Below are 20,897 nucleotides of genomic sequence, written 5' to 3'. Positions count from 1 at the left end.
CCCCCCCCCTTTCCCTAGCCCCTCCCAGTCCTCCTCCTCTTCTCCAGCCCCGTCTTGCTAGTTCTCTCTGGGAAGCTATTAATAGCATTACGTCAGCCCGAGACTGGCAACCCAGTGTAAATACCAGCACTCCCCACTATATATAAAGGGGTGATGCAACCTCGCTACTAGTCAGAATCCCAAGCAACGAGGCGGAGAGAGGAGCTTTGCTTGCCCCAGAAGCAGCAGCAGCGGCAGCGGCAGGACAGACACCGCCTCCGCTTCCAAGTAGTGGGGCTCCGCTACCACCTCCCCTACTCAAGCCTTAGCTCCAGGCAAGGAGCCTTCACTCCCTCGGCTCCGGACAGCCCTAGCCCAGCGCTCTCCGCGGACTGTCAGAAAGGAGCGAGAAAAAGAAAGGTAGGTGAGCTCCTGGGAAGGGGGAATGGCTTTTTACCTGTCGGCTTCCCGCCGTTCAGTTCCACTAGTAACACCCCAGCCCGAACCCGTCATCTCCCGAAGACTGTGGGACTCCCATCAGCGCCTAAAGAACTTAATGGAAAGTTTGTTCGCACAATCCTAGAGGTTTCTCAACAGTTCGAAAAGTTTCCCGAAGTGTGTGTGTGTGTGTGTGTGTGTGTGTGTGTGTAAGTGTAAGAAGGGGGGGCGTTGCGAAAGTAGACGGAGAGACTCCCCCAGACCCAGGATTCCCTCCCCCAACCCCCCAGCCACACTCACGCTGGGATACTCTCCGCTTTCTTCTCCTGGCTAACTTAACCGGACTGGGAGGTGACTGTGGGGAAGCCTGAGGGGGGTGGGGGTGGAGGGGAGAGAGGTGAAGGGGTATCTCAGATTGCCCATAAGCACTCTTAAGCACTCTCAGGGACTCCAACCTCCCTGCCTTCCCCACCCCTAGGAGGATCCCGAGATCCTCAATTTCTTCTCCCACTCCTCTCGCTGGCGTCTAGAGCCAGAATTTGGATGAATGGGGACCGAGTGGACCGCAGGAGGAGCCATCGCGTCCACTGGGGGGCGCCCTGGGTGCCTGGGAGAGAATGCGGCTCAAAGGCTTCGGCGGCCCTGCCCGGACAAGGAGCGAAACTTAGTTTGAAGTTTAGTACCAGTTTCCTGGCCCTGGGGAAGGAGGAGGGAGACTTTAAATGATTGTCATGTCTGCCACCGCAAAATGTCTGGGTTCAAATTTCTCGTCGGTGCTTTCTTCTTCTTGCTGATTCGCTTTTTTAAAATTATTATTACTTTCTCATACATCCAAGGAGTCTTTGTCCCTTAACTAGGGCAGTCAATTCTAAAAATCAAACTGCAGGATGGCTAATGAAGGAGTCAGTTCTATTTTTGTGGATTCTGCCCTATCCCTCATCTCCTTTCCCTGTCACCTCCCTACCCATCGGTGTGTCCTTAAATAATACATTTGATTTCCCTAGGCATCAGTATTCCCATAAGGGCAGGGGGGAACATGAATATTTACTTTTCCTACCTCCCAAAAGGATAAAATGTGATGACAGCTATGGACATTATTTGGAGCTTTACAAACTGGAGGGGGGTTAGGCTAAATTATCTCAAAGGTGGTAAATTATGGATTATTATTATTATGTAAACCTGTTAGTCTAGGAAAAGGTGTAAGAAGGGTTGGGGACCCAAAGAGATTATTTGTATCACCATAAGGTAAACCGAGGCAGTAGGATCACAGAGTGACAACCCAGGCAGTTTTCAGGCATCTTCTCTCCTCTCCTCTCCTCTCTTCTCTCCTCTCCCCCTCTTTCTTTTTTATTCTTTCCTCTTCTCCTACTGTTTAACTCCTTTTCCTTCTCTTCTGCCACAGTAAAATTTATGTGAATCTATTAATTTCTATGTTGGTTTGGGATAAGGAAGCTTTAAAGATACCCTGATAGATTAAAGTCACTCTTTTTGTGTAGGTGATTAGGATTCAACTCCATCCCCATCTCCAAGTAGTTATGTAACTTTGGAATATTCTTTCTTTGGACCTCAGTCTCCCTTGATCTCTAAAATAAAGAAGCAAGCATTTTTGTTTCTTTCTACCTCCCAGGTAGATAAAATGCTATAGAATTTAATAAAATTAATTGGGACTAAATATTAATTAATTAATACAGCAGTAGTCTATGGGAGTGAGTGCAGTCCTTATGGGTTTACTCTGATACATACTGACTTTGTGACTCTGGCCAATTTACTTAACCACCCAATCCTCTAGTTAGCTCCCTAAGACTTTAAGGGTCAGATAAGGTGCTAGCCTGCATTGGTAAAGAGAATTTCCTCACTGGCAGTTTTCTGTACCAACTAAATTACAGGTTGGGTCTGGGTCCAAAAGGGTTCAGATATTTAAAAAGCTGACCTTTCTGAGCTCATACTTTCTCCACTATAAGATGGAGATAAAAACATTTGTTCTACCCATCTCACCAGACTTTTGTAGAAGAGAAACTGCTTTGTAAACCTTAAAGCATTATATAAATTGTGATACTATTGATAATAATAATAGCTAACATTTATATAGTGCTTACTATGTTCCAGTCACACAATAATTATTTCATGTCATCCTCACATTATTATTATGGTGTGACATTACTATCCCCATTTTACAGATGAGGAAGCTGAGCCAAACAGGCTAATTGACTTGCACAGGATTCCACAGCAAGTAAGTGTCTGAAGTCATATTTGAACTCATTTCTTTCTGATTGCAGATCCAAAGAACTATCTACTGTGCCACCTAGCTGCCCTTGTGTTATCCTGTAATACTGCTATGAAAGGGTCAATGATAAGAGATAGGTTGTAGCATGGAACACTGGAAGCACATGAATCTGTTGTTGGTAGCCATTTACCCCCAATCAACTTCTCTCTTCTCCTTTTATCTTCATCCTCTTGGTCATTTCCTTTACTTTCCTCTTCCTTTCCCCCTCCTGTGTTTCTGCCTTAAGCTGGTCAGTGTTTTCCCTTGGACATTGCTTGGCACCTTTGGTGGTCTGATGGGCAACTGAGGTTGCTGACAATAGTGCTCTACTAAGGGAATTATAATTCATGGATTATAGAATCACAATTCTGTAATTCATAGAACTCTTGTCTCCATCTCCTCTTAGAGAGGGATAGCATCATCTAAGATCCCTTTTTATTTTCATGTTGGCTATAGCAGGGCCATGTGCTCTCCGTGTTGCCCAATCAGTAAAAGGAAGGACACGATGGGTATACAAAGTTTTCAGGGGAGAAACAACTTCCTGTATGTGAAACGACTTCCTAACTCTGGTTGGGAATTGCTGTTGCCAGCAAGTAGTGGGGGTAGAATTTATTCAGTGTGTTGGGGGAGTACAGAAAAGGCTTCAAGCCAAGATGAATGCCTAATGGTTGAAATTAACTCCTGATTAATTGGGGTTAACTTCATCAGTAACCAGACTGATTAATCCCAACAGAGCTGAAAAATTAATCCCTGAGATATGAAACTAAAAATGGGGCCACCCAATCTATATAATAATGCTTCTTTGTATAGCACTTCAGGGAAGCTAGGTGGCAAAGTAGATAGAGTGCTGGGCCTGGAGTCAGGAAGACCTGAGTTCAAATACAACCTAAGACATTTTACTAGCTGAGTAACACTAGACAAGTTACTTAACCCTATTTGCCTCAGTTTCCTCAACTGTATAAATGACCTGGGGTAGAAAAAGGCAAATTATTCCAGTATCTTTGCCAAGAAAACCCCCAAAAGGGGTCACAAAGAGTCAGACATGGCTACAAATGACTAAACAAAAACAAAATACAGCATTTTGTATTTTTCAAACTGCTTTCTACATGCATTATCACTTATTTGTAGTACAACTTTGGGCAAGTTACTTTGTCTTTTTGTGGCTCATTTTCTCATCTGTAAAATGAGTAGAATGGTACCCACTTTGTGCGTTTATCTACAATGAGTTAAAAATCATATCACGTTCTAATGATTGGTTTGGGGGGGCAGGGCCTAGAGATAGGATTGCTTTGACATAGGGAACTCAATATGAAAACACCTTCTAAACTGCCTTCAAATTTCCTCCACTAATACAAACTGTAATTTAGTCTTAGAGAATTGCTTGGGGATTTGCTGAAGTATGGCCCTCTATCCGTCATACCATACCAACTCTTAGGGCACATCTTAATGGTTAAAGAAATGAAGCACAGAGAGGTTGAGACCTACCTGCCTTTGGTATCTCAGTTGCTTAGTGAGGGTGCTAGAACCAGTAATTTTTGAATTCCAGACTGGTATTATTTGCCCTGTCTTCAAGTGAGCTGGGGGAAGGAACTAGAATGAGTGGTTAATAAAATGCCTACATTGGAGTCATAATCTCATAAGGCATAATATTTCATGGCGGAGGTTTATAGGAGAGACATGAAAATTGAAAGTGAAAATTCAGGGTAACTGTAGCCACTAAGAGGTAAAATGTGGGAGCCAGGTTCCCAGAAATGTTTATCTGTTAAAGGAATAAACCATGGAGAGTTTCACTTTCTTTAAAATGAAGAAACCATGAAAGTCATGACATTTATGATTGAGTAGAAACAACATTTCAGATAATTTCAGGTCCTAGCAAAGTGAAGACGACTTGGCAAAAGGAGTTTGGACAATTATCAACTCAATTAACAGTCTGGATGATGTGAGGGCTCCCCCAAACAAGTTTATTATAGTAGGATTTTTTGAGGGATTGATTTGCTTGGGTTGAATTATATCAATAATTAAATAAACTTTTTATTTTGCTTATTTGACTGTATCCCCAAATCTGAGGGCAATTATATTTTATGAGAGAAAGTAAAAGTTTCTAGAAACTATCAAAAGAATTAAAATTTTTGATTTGGAGAGAAACAATAATAATAGTCACTCATGTTTATATAGAACTTTAAAGTTCACAGATCACTTTACATTATTTCAAACGATCCTTATATCCTCTTGTAAGGTAGGAACTGTTATTTATCCCTGTTACACAAATTAAAAAACTGAGGCTTGTAGAATTTAAGTGACTTGCTTAGGGTCACGCAGCTAGCAAAATATCTGAGGTTGGACACCAGTCTAGGTCTTCCTGATTCCAAGGCCCAAAATATAGTCCAATATACTTGATGATTTTTTTTTTTTGCTTTTTGGAGGGCAATTGGGGTTAAGCAACTTGCCCAAGGTCACATGGCTAGTAAGTGTAAAGTGTCTGAGGCCAGACTTGAAGTCAGGTCTTCCTGACTCCAGGGCCAGTGCTCTTTTCACTGTGCCACCTAGCCACCCCAACTTGATGAATTTTTTTGAAAGGATTTTCACACTTTTTGTAACTCCTAAATCAGATGGGGAACCTGTAGCCTTGAGGTCACATGTGGCTCTCTAGGTTCTCAAATATTTGCACTATGAACAGTCAAAACAGGACCTAGAGGGCCGTTGAGGCTGAAGGATTCCCACTCCGTGACCTAAATCATTTAAGGCAGTGCTTTTAATCACAACATTACACAACACTGACATTTTTCACTTTTTCCCATTAGGAATACTGACTTTTTACACTGAAAAAGAAAAAGGAAACTTTCCTCAGGTTTTGAGACAGGCAGACCACCAGCCTTGAGCACTTATTAATAAACCTGGGTGGGTGGGAAAATGGACTACCTCTCAAATCTGGTAGAATTCATTAGACAGATCTACCCTGCTAGAAGGCAACCATTCCTAGGAACAAAGGGTTAGCTGATGGTGTCTCTGGATTCCATCACTGAACTATTTGGTTTTTAATAACATTGCGGATGGTAGGAGAAAGGAGAATGCAGGGGAGAATGTTCAGATGATGACTGGAAGGCTGGATCTTAGGGAAGTTTATAACCTGTCAGAAAGGAGTATCCTTCTAGTTTTCTAGGATTAAAGGATAGAGGTACATCTCTTCTGATTCATGAGCCAGGGCTTTGGGGGCAGAATTGCTTACATTTTTTAGCTCTATCAGCCGAGCAAACAGATCCCCTACCATTAAGCATTCATAGCTCTGGGGATCTTGAATCAATTGTTTCATCTCTATTCAACAGGCATTTATTAAACATCCATACCAGGTCAGGCTGAGCATACAAAGAAAAATTAGAAAAGGCTCCTGTCCTCTAAGGGTTTACATTCTAGTGGGGAGGGGGAAGCAACATGTACATATGCAGGGATGGAGAACCTGAGGCCTTGAGGTCACACGTGGCCCTCAAAGTCCCCAAGTGTGGTTCTTTGACTGAATCCAAGCTTCACAGAATAAATCCCCTTAAAAAAAATTGTTCTATAAAACTTGGGCTCAGTCAAAAGGCCTCACCCAAGGACCTAGAGGGCTAAATGTGGCCTTGAGGACGCAGGTTCCCCATCCCTAAATAAGGTCTCCAAAAGGAATTTGAGGAGAGTGTTTTTTACTTTTTAATATGAGAGTGAGTGTGTGGGAAGGGGGGGATACTACAATATCTTCTCAGTGCCTTTGTCAAAGATACTATCTTGTTCGGCTGGAGAAATAGGTCTGACTCAGTAGGTCATTTCTTTCCTTAACTGTTTCCCAGAATTGTTATAAGTAAAGAAAGGGTCTCATAAGTGACAGTATGATTATGTGATTCTATTAACAGTCAGGCACCGTATAAATGAACTTCTTGTAGCATTAACAGCAGTGTGTGCAAGAGGGCTCAGTGGCTTAAAAGATGCAAAAAACATATGCCTTAAAAGACATAAAAACATATGTTTGTGAAATATATAGCTCACCATGCCTGCTTGTGGACACATCCATACAGATTGGCAATTCTGTAAGGAGTTTCTGGTTGACTTTCACTGTAGTAGAAAGAAACTTGGTTTTAGAGCCTGAGCTCAAATCTTGGCCTTGCCACTAACTGGCTGTATGATTTAGCCTCTCTGGGACTCAGTCTCCTCATCTGTAAAATGAGTATGTTAGATGGTGATCTCTAAGGTTCCTCCCAGCTCTAGACCTATATTCCTTCGAATATTCAGCCCACAGTCTTTTCTTAATACCTTCAATAAAGAACAAAAAGGTTGGAGAGAGAGAAAAATAATAATAAAGGTGAATTTATGAAGCAAGGATGAACAGAGGGAATTTAAACTCATAAATGGATGTCCCAGAGGAAAGGGGTCTCTGTTTGGGTTTTACCTTGGGTGTTTAGTGGATAAAATGCCAGACCTGGAGTCAGGAGACTGATCTTCCTTAGAACAAATCTGGCCTTAGACACTACCTGTGTGACCTTGGACAAGTCACTTGACTGTATTTGCTTCAGTTTCCTCATCTGTAAAATAAGCCAGAGAAAGAAATAGCAAACCACTCTAGTATCTTTGCCAAGAAAACTCCAACACTCAGGACTGAACAACAAAAATTTGAATTCGTTTTCCTTTGCTAATTGTCTCCACCACCATCCTCTCCTTCCTCCACCCCCCTCATCAACTGGCCAGACTGAAGGGTGGGGGGTGGAGAACAAAGGGAGGGGGGCTTCCTGGCCCGAGTGTTACCTTGCAGTCATCCCCACAGAATGTCACAGGCAGCAGCAGGGAGGAAGTCACGCCTGGGCAGGCTTGTGTGAATGTAGGCTTCCTTCTTTGAAGGGCATTGGTGCATTACTTGGTGGATATGCAACAGCCAGGGAGTCAGGTTTGTAGTTGAAAATTCCAAAATGAAACGGTCGCCACCTTTCCTAGGTTTCCTCTTCAGCTGTACCCTGGTCATGAAGCCTAAGAGCTGAAAGGGACCTCAGAGATCATTTTGTTCAGCTCTGTCATTTTGCTATTTAGAAAACTGAGGCCTAAAGAAGTGCCTTGCTGAGTAAGGGGCAGATGAAGGCCTGGAGTCCCATCCCTGGCCCTATGCTTGTTCTCCTCTCCCTGCTTCTTTCTACATCTCTCTATGTACTTTGCCACTCATTTTTCATTCTTGTAAAGTAGATGGTAGGATCTTAAATGTTTGAGCTGCAAAGTTCTTAGAAGTAAGTCACCTTGTCAGCTCTGTGTTGGTAAATGTTTTAACAACCAGCTTTTTTGGAGAAAATGCTATTTGTGGGGATACGATTTTTAAGATTAATCTTTACTATTAACATTTCCCCCTCACTTTCATAAGTCTAAATGATCACCAGAACAATAAATGTAGAACTGACATGTAATGTTTTCTGATTTCTGATTTTCACACTGAAAATTTAACTATCAGCTTTCCCTAGTTTTGACTTGGCTCCAGAACACTCTTGAATTGAAGTTAAGCCTCTTTTTTTACTTTCTTCTCATTTGAAGAAACTGAGGCCTAGAAAAATGAAATAATCAGAGGGAAGGAGATGGCAGGGATGTGTCTTCTTACAGTCTGTCTTGTTAAGGTTAGTTGAACCTGTTCATATCTTCCCAGAAGTGTCAAACTTGCTCCTAACAGGAATTCCTCTCCAACCCCTAGGAAGCAGAAGCACAAACCTCTTCCTTTCCCTTTATTTTATCAACTGTTCAATAGTTAACTCTTAGAAGTGCTTTAGCAGATAAGTAATAAGTAGATAAGAGATAAGGAACTGACGCAAATTGGATCACTAAGCAGTTATTCTCTGTTATAAATTTAATGTGTAGAAACTGAAGTTCTACCTCCCTTTCTCACCTGCTCCAGGAAACTTTCCCTTTTATTTCCACCCACTGAAAACTTTCCCCTGATTTCTAACTTTCTTTTAAAGGGAGACTGAAAGCAGTTGTGTGGTTGGCCACTACGATGTCAAAAACATACACTGCCTCTTCAAGAACTGCTGGGGGAAGGGATATACATGTGAAGGTTCTTGTGAGTGTTAGCACAGCCTCAGGTGTCCATGCTCCCGGTTTCCATTGTTAACCCTCGTCATCAATGCAGCAAACTAGATGATGCAAGGACCAGGAATCAGGGAGGATTTGAAATCAAATGTGGCCTTAGACGTTTCCTAGCTGTATGACTCAGGACAAGTCACTTGATCTCTGTATGGCTCAGTTTCCCGATCTGTAAAATGAGGATATTAATAATAGCACTTACACCTCAGGATTGATGTGAGGAAAAAAATAATATAATAATATTTGTGGAGTGTTTTTACAAACCTTAAAGCACTTTACAAATGCTTTTATTGATGTTATTATATTATCTACTATGTTGAGAACATTAAGATCAACAACTAGCCAACACAAAACCTCTTAATCTTAGTTGGAATCAGCCTCAGAGGCTGATTTCTTCTGGTGTCAGCTTCTTCATTTGTAAAATGAAGGAGGTATATTAGGTGATCTCTAAGGTCCCTTCAAGCCCCAAATCCTCTAAATAAAACTCTCCTGTGTAGTACTGGTTGATCTTTGGTTGGGGGAAGGTCTTGGGATCATTCCTGAGGGTATTCCTTTTGGTCTTGGTCTTTTTCAGCAAAATGATGCTTCAACATCCAAGCCAGGTCCCTGCCTCGGAAGTCAGTGCAACAGCCATTGTCCCTTGCCTGTCACCTGCTGCGTCTTTGGCATTCGAAGATTTCACAACCCTCACCCCCCTTGTCAAGGAAGAGCTGAGGTTTGCCATCCAAAACAAGCATCTCTGCCACAGGATGTCTGCCACATTGGAGTCCGTCACAGTGAGCGACAGGCCCATCGAGATGTCCATCATGAAAGCTGAGGTACGTCTACTGAGCACCTGTCCAAGGCTCTTCTCTTTTGAGTTCTCCAAGCTGACACACATAGGAGCTCTAGGTGAGGAAGGAGGCCTAAAATAAACATGCATGAGCTCTGGAAGAATTTAGAAATTATAAGATGATAGAGACATTGGAGGTTATTACAGGAGAGAGAGAGGTATGGGGTCCATCCCTAATCTTTGAGAATATCATACATATCTCATGGTTGCCACTGTCAGGGATGGAGCCCAGACCTGCAGGGACTCAGGAAGTTTCCTAGATTTTCTGATTAAATACTTGAAGATAATCCAGGTCTCAATGGGTTAATAATTTGCCACCTTCCTTCCCTTTTTGGTGTCTGTAGCTACAAAAGCTTAGCTACCATTATTTCTTTCTTAAGATGAGAGAATACCATAGGGAAAGATGCCTTCTTTCTGGGAATAGTCTTTCTAAGGATATTTCTCTAAGGTGAAGAGCCTTTTTGTGGAATTTTGAGACTTGGAGCAGGATGTGGGAACCCCTTTGGGTCATATTTCTATGTGGAAGGTCTTTGTTTCTGTTAAATCTGACACTCCTGGTCATTTTTTTTTTATCCCAGTTGGGGGAGAGTCAATTTGATCCAAATCATAATTTGTTGACAGTCTTTCAATCAATAAGCATTCAGTTAAAGTGTCTATTTATGGGCCAGGCACTATGCTAGACTTTAGAAATTTAAAGATGAAAATGAAACAGTTCCTGCCCTCAGAGAGCTGACATTCTATTGGGAAAAAAGACATATACACATAAGTATATAACAAATAGGTACAAAATAATGGGGAGGGGGTGGAGGCAACTAGAAAGGGGGCCATAAAGAAAAGCCTCAGAAGTGCTATTAGAGCTGACCTTCAGAAGAAATCGGATCCCAAGAGGTAGAGTTAAAGGCAGAGTGTATCCCAGGCATGGGAGAAAGCCAGAGCAAAGGCCCAGAGTTGGAGCATCCAGTGTGAGGAACAGCAAGAGGATCTCTGTTCAGCCCGGCTGTATTGTCTATGCAGGGTAAAAATGTGTAATAAGACTGGAAGGCTTGAGTGGAGCCAGATTAGAGCTGGAAGGTAACTTAGAGCTGCTCAAGAATTCTTGGTTTGACACTATGCGGTTTCCCCTCATCTTTCTTGTAGTCCTCAGGGAGCTGTATTTTATAGAAATGGTGACAGGATGGGGGCCCGCAACTAGCCCTGCTGTTATTCTTGATTCAGCCCAATTTACCTTTGTTCTAAAGTATAGGCTTGGGGTACAGACCTCTACCTGGGACCTCAGCTGTCACTGCTTCTCAGAAAGATAGCCATGAAAATTGGTCTTAGAATACTTCTGACTGATGCCAAACTCTACTAGTTGGTGGAGTCCTGGGGAAGGCACGTAGCTTCTGAGCTATGAACACTGGCACTATCTCCCTCCCAGGCTTATATGTAAAAGTTAAAGGATGATGTAAAAGTATGGTCCTCACCTGTATCCTTGGTAGCAGAGAGGCTGAGGTTGGCAGATCTTTCAAGCTTGGGAGTTCTGAGCTGCAGTGGTCTAAACCAATCAAGTACTCACACTAAGTTCAGCATTAATAATAACAACAGGATTTATATAGTGCCTTAAGATTTGCAAAAGCACTTTACAAACAATCCTGGGCAGTAGGTGCTATTCCCATTTTATAGGTAAGGAAACCGAGACTAAGTTTTCAGTTGTGTCCAACTCTTTGTGACCCTATTTGGGGTTTTCTTGGCAAAGATCCTAGAGCAATTTGCCATTTCCTTCTCCAGTTCATTTTATAGATGAGAAAACAGGCAAACAGGGTTAAATCAGAGTCATATAGCTAATGACATGTCTAAGGCTAGATCTGAACTGAGGGCTTCCTAACTCCAGGTCTAGTGTTCTATACACTGCACCACTGAGCCCTTGGTAACAGTGGACCACCAAGTTGCTTAAGGAAAGGTGCATTGATCAGTAGTTGCCTTGGGTCCATAAGTAGTCCTTATACTTCAAGCCTGGGTGAAAAGAGGAGATTGAGTTGGAAGGAAGGAAAAAAAGAAGTAAGGAAGCAGAGGAATGAAGGAAGGGAAGAAAGAGAAGAAAAGGAAGAAAAGAAAGGAAGGAAGGAATTATTAAGCCTTTTAGGTGATGTCAGGATCTGAATGTGACTTTTTAAAAAAATCATCAATGCAATAGCAGAAAGGGACCTCAAGATCATTTGACTCAGGGCCCTGCCTAGAGACATTTAATTTCATTTCCTTATATTTAATTCATACTAGGATCATGGCTTATCAGGTAATATTGCCACATGTAGGAGACAGTATGGTACATGGAAAAGAACACTGACCCTTTAGTCATTAAACCTGGGTTCAAATCCCATTTTTGATACTCTCTGGTAAATCACTTAACCTCCTCCAGCTTTAGTTCCCTTGTCTGTAAAATGAGGGGAGATTCTACCAGTTTGCTCTAAGTCCCCTTCCAGCTTATGATTAGACCTTCAAACACTGGCCATAATTGTGATTAATAAGTTTGCCTACATGCTGAAACCTTCTTATATACTCTTTACTTATCTGACTCCTGCTATGAGAACAGTGTGGATGGATAGCCTGGCTTGCTGGCTCTCCTCACCTCTTTCATGGAATCACAGTGAGGGCAGAGTTTGATTGTGGGCCCTTAGGATGATTGTAATTCCTGGTCCAAAGGTAACATGCCAATCTCCATGAAGTTAATAAAAACATGGCAAGAAACTGGCGGCCTGCCCAGGAGCCCCAGACACTCACACTCCTCTAACAGACTTTAAGGAAAGCAAGGAGCAATAAATTCCCCTCACATTGTAAGTGTAAGAGATGAGTCAGAATAGGCCATGATTCATCTCTAAGCAGGCAGCCACCTTATAGTGCCATACAGGGAGATTGTAGGATTTAGAGCTAGAATGAAATTCTACTTAGAAATAGTACGTAGTGTCCAACCCACTCATTTTACAGGGGAGGAAACTGAGACCCAGATAGGTTAAGTGACTTACCTAAGGTCACACTGGTAATAAATATCACTGTCAAGCTCTGAACCAAGATCCTCTATGTGCTTCTAGTGTTTGGCACATAGTTGGTACTTAAGAAATGCCATTGAGGGGAACTGATTCCAAGTCCAATGTTCTTTCCACTACATCAAAGATCAAGAAAAGGCATTTCTTAATGTATTTTATAAGTGCACACAATAGAGGCAGTTTGTTATAGTGGATAATGGGCAGGAAGACTGACACATCCTAGCTGGGGAGCCTTTTAAAATCTGAGGGTTCCCTGGGGACTCTGGAACAGATTGAGTGGCAAATCTGCCTTAGTGGAGGTAGTTTCCACACAACAGGCGTTTCCTACACTATTGAAAACCATAGGACTGGAACAAAAAGAAAACAAATACTTTTTCTTGTTAGTATTTCTTGAAAATTCTTTCTTCCATGGCACAGGGGTGCTTATTTTGTGATAAGTCAAGTTGAATTTTGTTCACAATGAAAGCTTCTCTGGAAATTAACATGGAGGATAGATATGTAGCCTTCAAATCTTGCGTTGGATGAACAAGTGCTATGTCCTTGTCCCAGCTCAAGGTCACCCTCTGACCCTAGAAAGGGTATACAGTTATCCCAAACAGATTCTTCTTCCCACCCTATCCAGCATGGTCATGATTAGGACCAGTCACCATTGATATGAAGAATAGTTAGTATGTATGTTATATATATATATATGTATGTATATGTACTGCTTTAAGGACTGCAAAGTGTTTTATGTTATTTCATTTGATCCTCACAATAACCCTTTGAGATACGTGCTCTTGTTATCTCCATTTTACAGATGAGGAAACTGAGTCTGAGTGTGGCTCAGTGATTTACCCAAGGTCACACAGCTAGTAAGTGTCTGAGGCAAGATTCCTACTGATGTCTTCCAAACCACAAGTCTAACACTCCATTATCCTTTGTGCCCCTCCCACACCCACACCCCAGCTGCCACATTACATTAAAGAATGGTTTTCTTTCTTTTTTTAATAGCAGTAATTTTGCAGAGAGATGTTTATTTATCATATTAAAAGACATATCTTTTGGTTTTATTAGTTTGCCCCAGAAGAGGATGAAAGGAAAAAGAGACGAAGGGAAAGAAATAAAATTGCAGCTGCCAAGTGCCGGAACAAGAAGAAGGAGAAGACAGAATGTTTGCAGAAGGTGAGTATTTGGCTTTCAGTCTTTGGTGTCTCTTCTCCCTTTTTCCTGTGCCCACTGGACGAATCTCCTCTGGAGCACTGAATGGGATTATCAGCACAAAAACTGAATTGACCCCTTTGCCCTAAGGAGAATGGTTCCATAAGCTACTTATGGGAACAAGAGAAATGTTGACTCCAGGGGTAGGAAAAGATCATGCTGTCAGTGCAATGAATCTGCATCTGGAAATCCGAAAGGCAGGTGTGAGAAGTGAAAGAGGCGTTCTCTCCTTTTGGCTGATCCTTATCAGTCCTGGCCAGTCTCTACAAGTCTGGCAACTTGTATCCTACTGGGCACGTCAGTACAGATAGAGAAGTTTCATTCATGTCATTTTCCTAGAAAAGAAAGCTGCCAGCTTGAATTTGGCATGATTTTGTAATCCTTTGATTAATTTCCTTCAACAAATTGTTTTTCTAAGCTATACAAATTAATGCATTCTCTGGGTGAGAATAAACCATTCTTTCAGGTGGTTTGCTCCCAGTTTCTCCTTTTGTACCCCAAATATAGTCTGAGTCCCCTTCTTCCTTTTCACAACAAAAAAGAGTGATATGGTTTCCCCAAATCAAAGCCAAAGTTTTTTAATGTCAGGCTACTAGGTAGAGCTTCTAAGAGAAGGGTTTTTAACTTATGGACATCTGGCCATCTATCTAAGCCTATGAACCCTCTTTCAGAATGTTTTTTTTTTTTGTTTTTTTTTTTTAGCAATTGGGGTTAAGTAACTTGCTCAAGGTTACACGGCCAGTTATTTCTGGGTGTGGTGCTGAGTGTCTGAGCCCGGGATTCGATCTCCAGGTCGTCCCAACACTGGAACCGGTGCTCTTACTCGCTGAGCCACCTGGCCGCCCCTCAGAATGTTTTTAAATGATAAAATAAATGTGTAGGATTACAAAGGAAACAAAATACATTGAAATATATATTTGAACGATATATATTTGAAAATATATTTTCTATAATGAGTTCAAAGACAGGATAAGAATCTCTTGTTTGAAGCTCTTGAGTCATTACTGCTTCCTTCCTCTCCTCCTTAGCCACCTCAAATACAGATCCTCAGTTTGTCCTGGCTTAGCCCTAAGAGTCAACTGCCTGTGTGTAAAGAGGCTGCATAATCTATACCTAGGTATAACTTTAGAATACTGGCTCCATGAAAGAAAGGTTAGACTCCCATCAATTATGGAGGTTCACCTAGAAGGCCCTGAGGAGGGCCCAAAAGTTCTAAGAACCATGGCCTCTGTACCTAACAAACATGGTCTCTCTGAGTCATTAAATTTCTCTCTTATGAATGGGGAAGCTGATAAAGTTCCTTCCAAAGGCCATCTTGGCTCAGAGTTGGCCAAGAGGAGTTAGGCACTGCCCTCCTTTCTTCCTCAAGCTGCTTGAGTCCATAGTCTGGGTTGTCACTTGAACTTGACGTTTTGCCAGTTGCCCTCAATATCCTTACTTGTGCCCTTCCCTCAGGAATCAGAAAAGTTGGAAAGTGTGAATGCTGAGCTGAAAGCCCAGATAGAGGAACTCAAGAATGAGAAACAGCATTTGATATACATGCTCAACCTCCACCGGCCAACATGTATTGTCCGAGCTCAGAATGGGAGGACACCTGAAGACGAGAGGAACCTCTTTATCCAACAGATAAAAGAAGGAACATTGCAGAGTTAAGCTGACATGATGTGGAGGCAATTGAGAGGTCCTCCTTTCCTTCACTTCTATACCAAGAAACCCGAAGCTATCGGAGATCTGACTTACTATGCACTTCTAGGATCCTAGTAGCCAAGAGCTGACCAGGAGGCCTTGCTAAGCACAACAAATCATGTGGCTTAGCTGTGACTTTCTCAAATCCAGAGAGTTGAGTTTGGTCCAAGGGAAGAAAGTCTTGGGCCTCCGACTCTAGGTCTTTAGGACTTGACCTCTTTGCTGTTCCTAGAAGCTGCAGACAAGCCCTGCAGATGGGTTAGTGTCCTGCTAGTGTCCAGTACCTGTATTTGTCTTGTTTGGATGATACGAACATTCTGGCTTTCAGTGATAGATGTCAGCAGTACATCTGGGCGTGGGGGTGGGACGGCGCCTGCCCTCCTTTGACCTCTGGTAGGTGAAGCAGACTAACAATGGGGATTATCAATGTTTTGCAGTGGCCAGGGATGTGCTTTCTAGCCAAACATGCTGATATGTTACAGAAATTACTGTACTCGAGGCCTTCATTTTCAAACCTAAGCATTGTACTTACTCCCCCATTCCCTTTTTTTTTTTCATAACACTTGTGCAGATTTTCCTACGACCCATCTCAGATCTGGATTCTGAGGGGTTTGGGCAGTTGTCCCTAACTTCAACTCCTTGTAAAACACTCAATAACTGAGTTGGCATTTTAGCGTGAGCAGCGCCTTGCGATTGCTGCTTTGCCCCAAAGGAGAAAGCCCTTTTTTTGCTGAGCAGACAAGATACCACGAGCAAAGCTGATGGGTGTTATTTAAAAGAAGTCTAGTGTGAACTCAGTTATGAAGATTATAAAAACATTTGGAAAAAGCAAAGGATTAGACTTCTCTGCTAGTAAAAGCTTGTGAGTGACTTCAAGGGCTGGAACAAAAAGTATCTTTTTCCTTTTCTCATTGGTGACTGCAGTCATTGTTCAAAGCCTGTTGAAATTTAGGATTTAGTGACAGTGATATTAATGATATGCATTTTTTTGGTGATCAATTTTTTAAAAAAATTTGAACCCAGGATGTTTGCAACTATGAGTAGATCTCTTGGTCAAAAGTATCCCAGTTACTGTCTAACTGTTAAAATTCTGATGTTTCTGTGAAATCCTCAGATTGTTAAAGCTTATTCAATATTATCATTACAGTTTTCTGTAAAGGGAAATATTACCTTATTTATCCTAATATTCTTAACCATTCAATCTAATAAACCATGCAACTAAAAAATGAATGGCAAACATAAGTGTTGTTAGTTTCTTTCATTTGGGGGATTGTTTGGGTTTGGTCATTTCCCCTCTTTTTGGTGTTTGTGTTCGCTAAACTTCATCTTGACTTTGAAGGGATACCACTGCCAGAAACAACTGACCTCAAATTCCATAACTCCATTAATGGTGAAGATATGATATCCATCTAAAGAACCAACCAAGTGTGATACCTGAACTACCAGCGTCTCCCAAGGCACCAAAGTCCAAAGAGTGAACTTTTTTTCAACCACATCAGAGACTTTCTAACTTTTGGCTTCTAGAACTTATGTTCTCATCTTATTCCACTTGAATTGGATGTATTGTGATATCTTATGTTTTGTAAATAAATGTATTTCAATGTGCCCAGAGAGAGGAGGAAGGACATTGATTTAGAAGGGGAAAAAAAGATGGTTGTTATCACGGTGCAAAGGAAAACTGACTAGATTTTTAGGAGGCAAGATGTCTGGTTTGTTCTGGCTTTGTCATTAACAGGCCAGGGATGTTTAACAAATCAGTTTAGCTCCTTAAGACTAAATTTCCTTCCAATAATAACTGTTATGTAGTACTCACTATATGCTAGGGGGTTTATAATTATTATCTCACTTGTTCCCTAAAACAATCATGGGAGCTAAGTAACCCATCCAGCATCACACCACTATTGAATTATCTGAGGCCACATTTGAACTCAGGTCTTCTTGACTCAAGGCTGCACCACCTAACTTTCCCAATGGTAATATGAGGGAATCAGACTATATGATTTCTAAGGCCCCTTACAAGTCAGAAGTTCTTCCCATGCCTCAATGAAGCCTGGTCAACTAAAACAAAAACATCTCATTTTCATTGACAATCAGTAATTCTATACTTTGGCATTCTACTTGGTCCCCATTTGTATAAAATGTTTAGACAGGAATGAAAATCAATAAGTGGCTATTGATATTATTGGCACCAAAAGAGACTTTTGTAGGTTAAATGAATGCTTGTATCTTGGCTGGGGCCTTTGGTATGGTGTCAGAGGACCTGGACTGGACTACTGGCCTGTTATCTGACCCAAGACAAGTCACTTAACCTCTGGGTCTCAGTTTCTACATGTTGTTTGAAAAGGTTGGACTAACCCTTCCCTTTTACACTCTAGATTCTGTTTCCATTTGTGTTCTTCTTCAAGTCCCTGATTTTCTGGGCCATGATTTCCTTTAGTGTATTTGTGATGTGGGCAGCATATTGTTGCTGTTGTTTGCTGCCCAGCAGCGCTTTCATAAACTGACCACTGTCTAAAGGATCAAGGTACCCCACTTTTGTCTTAAGCAAAACTTTTATTTTTTCCTCTTGTTTTGGTTGTAAGCCCATTAGAAAAATCTAGCTATGTCAGTGACTGAAGAGGGCTCAGAAGTCAGAGAACTAGAGTTAATCTATAAACTGTCCAGAACAACAATGGGTTGTGGGAGAGAAAGAAGAAACAGCCACCACTAAGGAGATGGGGGAGAAATGTAAGTCATTTAGTGTGTATTGTTAAGGAGACTTAACAAATGCATGAAAAAGAAGTTTTGTCTTTTATTCTTGTTGGTTATGTTTTGAAACTTTAATAAAAAAATGAATATGCAGTTGTGAGTGATTTCTTTCATCCTGGTTTCACACATTGTGGGAAACAATTCTGAATTATAATTAGAAATTTTGGCATCTAGGGCAATTTAGTTCGAGGGCAGAAGAACAAGATAGAGCACAAGATTAAGAGCCCAAGGCTGTTAGTGGAAAAGGAGGGTCAGGAGAGAGCATCTTGTGGTCTTCCTTTTTTAATTAATTATTTTTGCTTACCAGGTACTAAGGTCAGTTGTTTTTGTACTACAGAAGGAGGGCAAGAAATATTGTGACTTCTAAATTTGGTGCCTTTCAACAAAGCCCTTATTGCCCTACCCTAATGTTGGCACTACTTTGTGGCTTCACAAAGAATTATCTCCCACCCAGTCTGGCACAGACCAGGGCTATAATCACCCTGGGACATGTGGGACAATGTGGATCTCAGTAGGAAGTCTTCCATGCCCTCTACTTCATACTCATTCATGTTTTTATGTGTACAATAACAATTTCTGTGAACGTATTAACACAAAATTCTTGTTTGTAACCCTGGCATAATCTTCCATTATGCTCTCCATTTTTCTCTAATAATAACTTACATTTATGAGGTTTAAAAAATACTTTCCTCGCAGAAATCTTATGAGACAGAACAATCACTTTTTTTTATCCCTGTTCTATAAATAAGGAAACTCATTTACAGTTGGTTGAGAGGCTAAGCAACAGTTGGTTGAGAGGCTAAGCATCATACCACCAACACAAAGCTAGCAAATAATAGGATTCTCATGTAGATCTCCCCTGACTCTGGATCCAGGCTATCTCTCTGTTAAGACCTAATATTTCCTTTTCTCATGGAATTGTTCTTGGTATGGTAAAGCCATAACTAGTCATTTTTGTACCTGGGCAGCCCAAGTTGAACTGGGGCAAACAGCACACAATATGCCTTTAAATCATCTTTTGAAACAAGGATACCAACTCTAATAGACAAAGACCCTGAGGTTTGGAGAAGCTCCCGCTGGGGGAGGAGGGTGTAACATATTGAAGGAGAAGGGATTGACTAGGTTATAGCCATAGGGGAGAAGAAGCAAGCAAACCATCTGGTGCCTTCCTTTTGAACTAATTCTTCTCGAGTGCTGAGCTCTGTTGTTTCTAAGATAGTAAAGGCCTGATGATGTGCCTTCTAAATCCAAAGCCCTAGGGCAATGCCCAGTCGGCCTGCCCTAGTTATTATTCTTAACAGTGGTGGTCTAGAAGAATGGGAGAGATCCAAATTGTGCTGGCATAAAGCATAAAAATGGTATAATAGTAGAACAAACACAGGATTGGAATGAAAAGACTTGAATTCAAATACTTCCTTTGCTGCTGCTGCTGCTACTACTACTACTACTACTTACCTCCCTACCTAATATTTGCATAGTGCTTTAATAAGGTAAATGTTTTCTCATTTGATTGTTATGTTACAACAACCTTTGGAGGTAGGTGCTATTAATTACCCTCATTTTACAAAGGAGGAAACTGAGGCAGCCAGCAGTTAACTCATTTGCCCAAGGTCACATAGCTACTAAGAGTCTGAGGGAGGGCTGAAACTAGATTTTCCTGACTCTAGGTCCAATGCTCTATCCACTCCTAAACCTCAATGCCTAGGTGGCCTTAGATTGGTCAATTAATTTCTCTGTATCTTATTTTCCTCATCTGTAAAATGAGGGGATTGGAAAGGCTTTTGGGGGAAAGAACAACAAGTTAGGATTCAGAGTCTCAACCGTTGTTTGCCTCAGTTTCCTCGGCTAAAAAATAGGGATAATAATACCTCCCAGGGTTATTGTGAAGGTCAAATGAGATATCTGTAAAACATTTAGCACAGCATCTGGAATGTAGAAAGTACTATGTAAATGCTAGCAATCCTTGTTATAGTTATAAGGTTATTATTATCATCATCATTTTTTTTGGTTAACTATATAATATTTCCCCTCCTTAGGCCTTATTTTTGTCTTCTATGAAATGAATGAATTAGACTAGATGTCCTCCGAGGTCTCTGCCTGTTTTAAATTCTATGGATAATGCCAGTGGCTATTTTGAACCAAAGCTTTCTCTCCCTCCCTCCCCCCTCCCCCCCATAGAATTGAGGCTTAGATCCTAAATAAACTTGGGAATTTCTTATTCAAAAGCCAAGTTCAGAATTCCTCTAAATCTTTTCATTCAACTATTAGAAGGGGGGGATGTCAAGATATTTTCCAACTTTAAACTAGTTTTATTTTGCAGGCTTAGAGGAATAAGGCCTTGGAAATGAAAACCAAAATTAGTTCCAGGAGACTTCTGGTCTCTCACTCTGCCTGCTTCTGCCTGAAGATGGCATAGAAAAGACAAAACCATAATTCTCTGTGGCTCCATAGTGCCATGCTGTTTCTCCAAGAAGCCTGAGATGCCTTCTAGCTGTGCTCATTTCTAGGGTCAGCCTGAAGTAAACCTTCAGAAATGGCAATTGGTTTCTAGTGTTCCCCATGCTTTCCATTTCAGTGATAGTCTGTTCCCCAGTGATAGTTTCCATTCCAACCCATGTCCAAATGCTCTTCCCATCCTCTCCTTAACAAA

The 20,897-nt window shown here is 41.4% G+C and overlaps 1 protein-coding gene across 4 annotated transcripts in view; it reads left to right on the top strand.

Moving 5' to 3' along the window:
- ATF3 (activating transcription factor 3) overlaps nucleotides 1–18,340 on the top strand; it is a 173,169-nt gene extending 154,829 nt beyond the window's left edge. Inside the window, exons 2-6 of one of the 4 annotated variants that reach the window (XM_069108751.1) lie at nucleotides 172–399; nucleotides 2,595–2,647; nucleotides 9,336–9,579; nucleotides 13,670–13,777; nucleotides 15,269–18,340. In XM_069108751.1, the coding sequence (XP_068964852.1) occupies nucleotides 9,340–9,579; nucleotides 13,670–13,777; nucleotides 15,269–15,466 (546 nt within the window). In that variant the 5' untranslated portion in view covers nucleotides 172–399; nucleotides 2,595–2,647; nucleotides 9,336–9,339 and the 3' untranslated portion in view covers nucleotides 15,467–18,340. The remainder of the gene's footprint in view (nucleotides 1–171; nucleotides 400–2,594; nucleotides 2,648–9,335; nucleotides 9,580–13,669; nucleotides 13,778–15,268) is intronic. The other 3 variants (XM_069108750.1, XM_069108749.1, XM_069108748.1) reach the window with 3 other exon arrangements.
- The last annotated feature ends 2,557 nt before the right edge of the window (nucleotides 18,341–20,897 follow it).

Source organism: Petaurus breviceps, unplaced genomic scaffold (assembly GCF_028583685.1).
Source record: "Petaurus breviceps papuanus isolate PSGF00001 unplaced genomic scaffold, PetGlider_PUasm1.0 90434, whole genome shotgun sequence".
NCBI classification, from domain to species: domain Eukaryota; kingdom Metazoa; phylum Chordata; class Mammalia; order Diprotodontia; family Petauridae; genus Petaurus; species Petaurus breviceps.
The sequence above is the reverse complement of the archived record's forward strand: the minus strand, read 5'-3'. Positions and strand labels throughout refer to the sequence as shown.